The sequence below is a fragment of the Hibiscus syriacus genome, unplaced genomic scaffold, assembly GCF_006381635.1.
Source record: "Hibiscus syriacus cultivar Baekdansim isolate YM2019G1 unplaced genomic scaffold, ASM638163v2 tig00117005_pilon, whole genome shotgun sequence".
Taxonomy (NCBI): Eukaryota; Viridiplantae; Streptophyta; class Magnoliopsida; order Malvales; family Malvaceae; genus Hibiscus; species Hibiscus syriacus.
Genome location: NW_024063519.1, coordinates 323,101 through 329,952, shown reverse-complemented (window position 1 = coordinate 329,952; position 6,852 = coordinate 323,101). Strand labels below are relative to the sequence as shown.

Here is a 6,852-nt window from a genome sequence, read left to right as displayed (position 1 = left end):
TTCGAATTGCCAAATTAATGACGCGAGTTGGATTTCAATTCTTTTCCACTTGATTTGAAGGAGAAACCGCAGCCGTCAATTACCTTATCTTTAAAGTCATCCATAAATGGTGCAATACTGTTAATTTATAACCTCCGTTAAGAAATCCAATTGAATGTGATAAATAAAATAAATATATCCAGGCATTGGTCGATGAAGGCAAAACATCAGTTATTACATTAATTTTGATAAAAATATGTCAACAATTTTTTAAGTATATAGTTAAAAACTCTTGGTTAATATCTTTCTTTCTTTTTTTAGATTATGGGTTCAATACTCATTAGCAACAAAAATTCTTCCTTCCCCTTTCCTTAAGTAGATATTGTTAAAAAAAATTGATAAAACATGATTAGACTAAAATAATAAAGATAAACCTTTGCAATTTTAGCACTTTACCTGATCATATTATACTTTTATTGCAACTACTGGTGATGGTTTTATATGTAAGTTACCACTGATAATAAATCTGTCTTTTGCTTCCTGTTAATCTTTTGGGTGGGGGAGGGGAGAGGATAGAATAAAGCCTTAGGGTGCGTTTGATTCACGGAATGTAAGATTATCAGTGGGAATAAAAGATTACCAGGGAATATGATTACTGGGAATGTTGTATTTTGTGTTTGGTTGGTTTAGCAGGAATGTAAGATTACTGTGTTTGGTTAAAGGAATAAAAGATTATTGGAATGTATATTTGACCAAATTGTCTTTATTATATATTTGTATAATATTACAAATTGTAAAATATTTATATATTTTCTTTAAAAAATTAAATTGATAATATTTATATAAATTTTTTACAAAATTAAAAATATAAAAAAGGTTTAATGAAAGGGTAAAAAAAAATTAATCTCTGAACTTCATATAAAATTTTAATTATAGATTTTTTTTTGTAAATATAAAATAATTTAAAGATAAATTTGTAATTTAACCTTCGTAGAATTTTTATTATTCAATGACAGAAGAATGATGTTTTTGAAAAAAATAAAAATTTAATGACATTTTAGTCCAAAACGCCGGTAATGTTACAATACCTAAAGGAATGGAGGTAATGACATTCTCGGTAATATACCTCAAAAAATCTATATTGGTAATAAAATATTACAGGGAATGAGATTCCCGGCCATCCAAACATGGGAATGTGAGATTCTCATCCCATGGGAATCCTACAATACTTGAACCAAACACCCGCTTAGTAATGTAAATTTAACTCCAAGGTGGGCAGTGTAGTTGTGTTGGTTAAAATGAGTCACGAAATCAGCCTTTCTTGTCCTTTTAAACAAAAGTTATTGACTGCCCTTCAATAATCTATGCCCTAAAAGATATAGGAATCTAAAGGATAGATTTTGTTTTAGATTAAAATACAATATGTCATCACCCTCATTAATTTCACTCACAACTAGAAAATTTTCTTTTTAACAAATAGAAACAAAAAATGACAACCATAGGCTATGCCTTACCTCGACATGTGAAATCTTGCTAACTAAATGTAACCATCCATAATTTCATTTTTAACAAGAAAAATATAGTAGATAATTATAATGCTACACTAAACCAACGGTGGGATTTGGCCATTTCCTTTTGCCGAAGAAAGCGGGCGGGGGCATTGTCTCCCCACAAGGAATTGGGAGAAGTGACGTGTGTTGGAAACAGACAAGCCATGTCTGAAAAGAAAGACATGGAGTACTGGGAGACCCCAAAGTGGGTTTAAAAACACAGGCTAAGGTGGTAAGATAACAAAGGCAACACGGTGAAGGCAAGGCAAGCTGAAACCCTCTCTTCAGACAACTGCCTCCAAATTAAATTTCAAACAAGCAAAGAAAAGAATTCACTCCCTTTTTTAATTCCCCTATACCTTAACACTTTCTTCTTTCTCTCTTCATTGCAAATCCATTTTTTTAAGAATAATTGGCATGATGATCCATGTTTTTCTGCTATTTTCTCTCTGTCTTTCTGGTACTACTTTTTTCATATCATTAGTAATTTATTTGTCGAATGCGTTTTAAGTTAATCTATTTCTTGTAATTACTTTGCAGGTTTACATAGAGTTAGCTCTTTAGGCATCAATTATGGTCAAGTTGGCGACAATTTGCCTCCACCCGACAAGGTTCTTGATCTTTTGAGCTCCCTTCAGCTCACAAAAGCAAGAATCTACGACACCAATCCTCATATTTTAACAACATTTGTCAACTCCAACATTGAACTTATCGTTACAGTTGAAAACCAAATTTTACCCGTCGTAGTGGATCCCCAGCAAGCACTTCAATGGGTTACTACCCATATCAAGCCTTATTTTCCGGCCACCAAGATCACCGGCATCGCCGTGGGAAACGAGATCTTCACCGACGACGATACGTCTCTGCTTGGATATCTTGTCCCCGCCATAGTCAGTATCCATGGTGCTTTAGCTGAAATAGGCCTAGATAAGTACATTCAGGTTTCGACGCCCAATTCATTAGCGATTCTCGAGGAATCATACCCTCCTTCAGCCGGTAGTTTCAAGGGAGAGGTGTCGAGTGTCATGTCACAGTTTTTGCAGTTTTTGTCGAGCACGGGTTCACCATTTTGGATCAATGCCTACCCGTATTTTGCTTACAAGGATTCCCCGAACAAGATATCCTTGGACTATGCTCTTTGCAACAAGAACCCAGGTATGGTGGACCCTTACACCAAGCTGCACTACGACAACATGTTATACGCGCAGGTAGACGCCGTGGCTTATGCCATGTCTAGGTTGGGGTACGGTGGGATCGAGGTGAGGGTTTCGGAGACGGGGTGGCCATCGAAAGGGGATGCTGATGAGGTCGGCGCTACCGTCCAGAATGCGGCTGCTTACAACAGGAATCTGCTGAGAAGGCAGATGAGTAATGAAGGGACGCCTTTGAGACCAAATATGAGGTTGGAAGTGTATTTGTTTGCTTTGTTCAATGAAGATTTGAAGCCCGGTCCGACATCAGAAAGGAATTACGGTCTCTTTCAACCTGATGGAACCATTGCTTACAATGTGGGCCTCTCTGCTTTGGCAACACCTTCTTCAACATCATCCGCTTCCATTTCTCTTACTTCATCTGCCACCAAGGTAATCAAACCATAGGGTTTATTTTATTCTAATTCCATTTAAACAAATAAAATTTATCAACAAATTGTATAGCAGAGGCTATTCAAAAGGTTCAGTTATCTCCTTCCTTTTTTTTTTTTTTTGCGCTCTCTTTAAATCGATATTTATTTTGGAACAGGCCTCAAAGGTGGAATACCAAAGCTTGGTGAACTGGATGTTTGTTTGTTTTCTTATTGTCCAAGTTTTTATGAGAAGACAATAAACAAAACGGTGACTTCACCCGAATGCAAATTATTACATTTGGTAAGGAAATAAGAATTGGGGTTTTCCCTTTTTAGGTCATCTATCATTCCTGAAAGAACAGAAAAGACCAAAGGTAACCCCAATCTTTTCACGAGCTAACTCAACAAACTGAGAAACTTTCTACATAGCCGATGATGGTATCATGAGCAACCCTTTCAACATACAAGTTTAACAAAAAAGGATCAAACCAACCATCAATATGATCAGATGGGAATCATTTCAGAACATACCCTATTGTGGAATGTGTTGATTTTCTTTTGTTGATCATGTTGAAGATCAATGAGGTATATTTAAGAAGAAAAAGAAAACACTAGATAGCTAGTCATTGTGTTTCTTTTCATTGTAGCAGTGTAAGGATATTATAGAAGAATTATTCTGCCATTGATGTAAAAAAAAGTATATTTAATATTGTTAGAGAAAATTCAATAAATAAATTTTTGTTTCGTCGCAAAGAAAAGCTGTTCTTTCACTTTTGGACGTGTAATTCACTACTGTTCTGTTCTTATATATATAAAATGTAAAATAACAAATTTTGTCAATTTTCTTATCACTCTTATTTTGGTTATTAAAATTTATTTTAATTTAATTAATTAACTTTAAGCATTAACTTTTTTTTGTCATTCTTTTTCTCAAATATCGATCAGTGACATAACTTATTTTAATATTTTTTTTCAAACCGCTCCTTGTGATTGACTACAATGTCAATTGCCATCATCAATAATTATTACACTCTAAAATTTTTAAGTTGTTCAATTTTGATCAGTTGAGCCTAGATTTGACCTTCATTTCACCCTAAAAACTAAACAAACAACCACTACCCTCTCTACCCACAACCCCTTCTTCACCACCTTCAACATCAACTCCACCAAACCCTAACAAATTTTCGTCACTTATACCAGTTGAGTTTACCACCAACCAACAACCAAACTAGTTGCCTACGACCAAAAATCAATCTCTACCACCATCACTTAGTCCCTAAACCTCAACCTACTATCATAGTCATCAACCCTTAATTACAAAAGAGAATCCAAGAAACTATCATGAAAAGGAAGGGAAATGAAGAAAAAGTTTCGAATTTTCTCATTTTTGATGGATAAAGTCTCATTTTTCTTCTAAACACAATAGTAGAAGAGTCTCACCTAATAAGGAGAACGCCATATTAGATGAGACACGATATGTCGGTCAAAATAGTAAATAAGATAACAATAAATGTAAAAGTTTAAGTGATATTTCATAGCGCTTGAAAGATTTTTTTTATGAAATCTAATATATAGAAAGTATCTAAGATATTCAAGGGAAGCTCTTGATAAATAGTTTGACCATCCAATACCATAAAAAATGGCAATTTCACAAGAGAATAGAAACAATGATATTATATTTGTGGAATGTTGAGTGTTTTCTGATTAAACAGACACTATATTCACGTTCAAGATGAAAAAACGAGAGACCATGACAACTAACAATGATCGGCGTGGTGGGTGACCATGGCGAATGATGACCAAAATTTAGATAGATGAAGAGAAAATGAAAGGATAAAAAAGAAGACAAAAGACGGAAAGAGGGAAAATTGAGAAAATTTAAATTTTATATGATTCTAAATAACTTCGTGTTAGTGTAATTTTTACTTTTATAAAATGATATCATTTTGATATTGTTTCATTGTTTGTCATATGATGTTGTCATTAATTATTTACAGATAAAGAGGTTAAAATAGGGACAATTTAAAAATTCAATGGTCAAATTGAATATTTTAACATTTTAATGATCAAAATAAAAATGAAGATAAAGTTGAATGATGAATTTTATAATTCTACCTTAAAAACTTGATAACATAAAAAGTTTAGAAAAGAATATATGGGGCAAATGAATAGTTTAAGGTCCTGTTTGGAGCTTTATCTGTCCCGAGCCTGAAATTGGGCGAGGGCCTTGCTTTATTCCCTGTGGCCGAATGACCGTCAGCATTGATAATATGCCATCCTTTTTTTCCGCAAAGAAGCTTTTCAAGATGGGCTATCTTTTCTTTTCTCTATAGAGATGAGACAATGCAAGCTCATCCTCAGTTAATATAATCTTTGTTGAGAACGGTCTTCTCATCCCCTACATCACCAAACTTGTTGCACATGCACCCCACAATAAAGACCTTCCACTCACAAATTTCCCTAAAAAATTATCCGATCTTTATTACTATGAAACAATATTTTTTGATGTGAAAAAGAAGGTTCAAAGGAACCCCCCAAAAAAATATTCAAGCTTCAGAGCTAATGACATGTTTTTTTTTAGACTTTAGTGGAAATAAAATGAATCATTTTGTTGCCTTGAAGTTGTAGGTCATATTGATTACACACTCGCTTTCATTAACATAATCTATTTTTCATTAACAGATAAAATATTATATTTATATATGTTATTAGTATCAATTTGCCATATATCAAAGATAATTTTAGCTCTGAAATCACTGGTAAACTTATTGATGTTGACAGCAGAATTATTAGGGCGAAGCATAAGTTTAAAAATAACTAAGATTAGGCCAAGTCAAAAAGGGCGAACAGAGAAATCCTATTGCTAATCACTCGTGCTTTATTTTATTTGGGTGTGTCGGCGCACTGAAGATTTCTGTTAAGGAATCAGTAGCTCCTCTTCTTTTCTTTAAATAAATATATATTATCCTAAACTAGTGGTATGTGATTTAGAAGTATCATTGAAAGAATCGTAATCTGCCACATTGGACAACGGTATTTGTTAATGCATCTATAGGTAGCACAAAAGAGAATAAATTTTACTCCTCCCAATGATGTTAGTTGGCTTGGTTTTGGATTTTTATGTAAAGGATAACTTATTACCACTTGTATGGATTTAATTTCACATTTTATTTCTCAGTTTAATAATATATAATTTAATATCGTTTTTAGTGGAAAATGAGGTAAAATGAGATTTCCATTGCTTTCATCAAAACTTATTATCAATCTATTCTTTTTTTATTCATATAAATGAAGAGTGTATTAGGGATGAGATACTAGATTCTTTAAAAATATAAATGGTTCGAATCTTGATGTTTACGTATGGAGCAAATTAGATTGGGAGAGTCGGCCACATAATAAGTTTATGTAAAACTCGATCTAGATTAGTCGGTCAATATATTACATATTAATGATTAATTCAAAAATAAATTTTATAAATAAAAATAAAAAGACTAAATTAGACCCCAAAAAAACACGTGAGAGTATAGGGAGTTGGGCTTAAGATTGAAAATGGGATGAGCGAGTTCCATAGTGTTCGTGTAATAAGTGGGATTTTAAGCCCAAGTTTTTGAGACCAAAAATCATTTGACTGAGTCCAGAGGACTAACCCGGAACACCATTGACACTTGTCATTTGCTCATCTATTTTCCATTTAATCATACAATCGGAAAAACCTCGAGAATTGTCCTTTTTTTAATTTTTCAAAATCCTCAACTCTCT

At 33.3% G+C, this 6,852-nt stretch overlaps 1 protein-coding gene across 1 annotated transcript; it reads left to right on the top strand.

The window, feature by feature from the left end:
* Positions 1–1,880: 1,880 nt before the first annotated feature.
* Positions 1,881–3,563, top strand: LOC120194916 (glucan endo-1,3-beta-glucosidase 11-like). The gene is made up of 3 exons (XM_039197087.1): positions 1,881–1,989; positions 2,070–3,112; positions 3,270–3,563. The coding sequence occupies exons 1-3, from the start codon at positions 1,947–1,949 to the stop codon at positions 3,351–3,353; spliced, it is 1,170 nt and encodes a 389-aa protein (XP_039053018.1). The 5' UTR covers positions 1,881–1,946; the 3' UTR covers positions 3,354–3,563.
* The last annotated feature ends 3,289 nt before the right edge of the window (positions 3,564–6,852 follow it).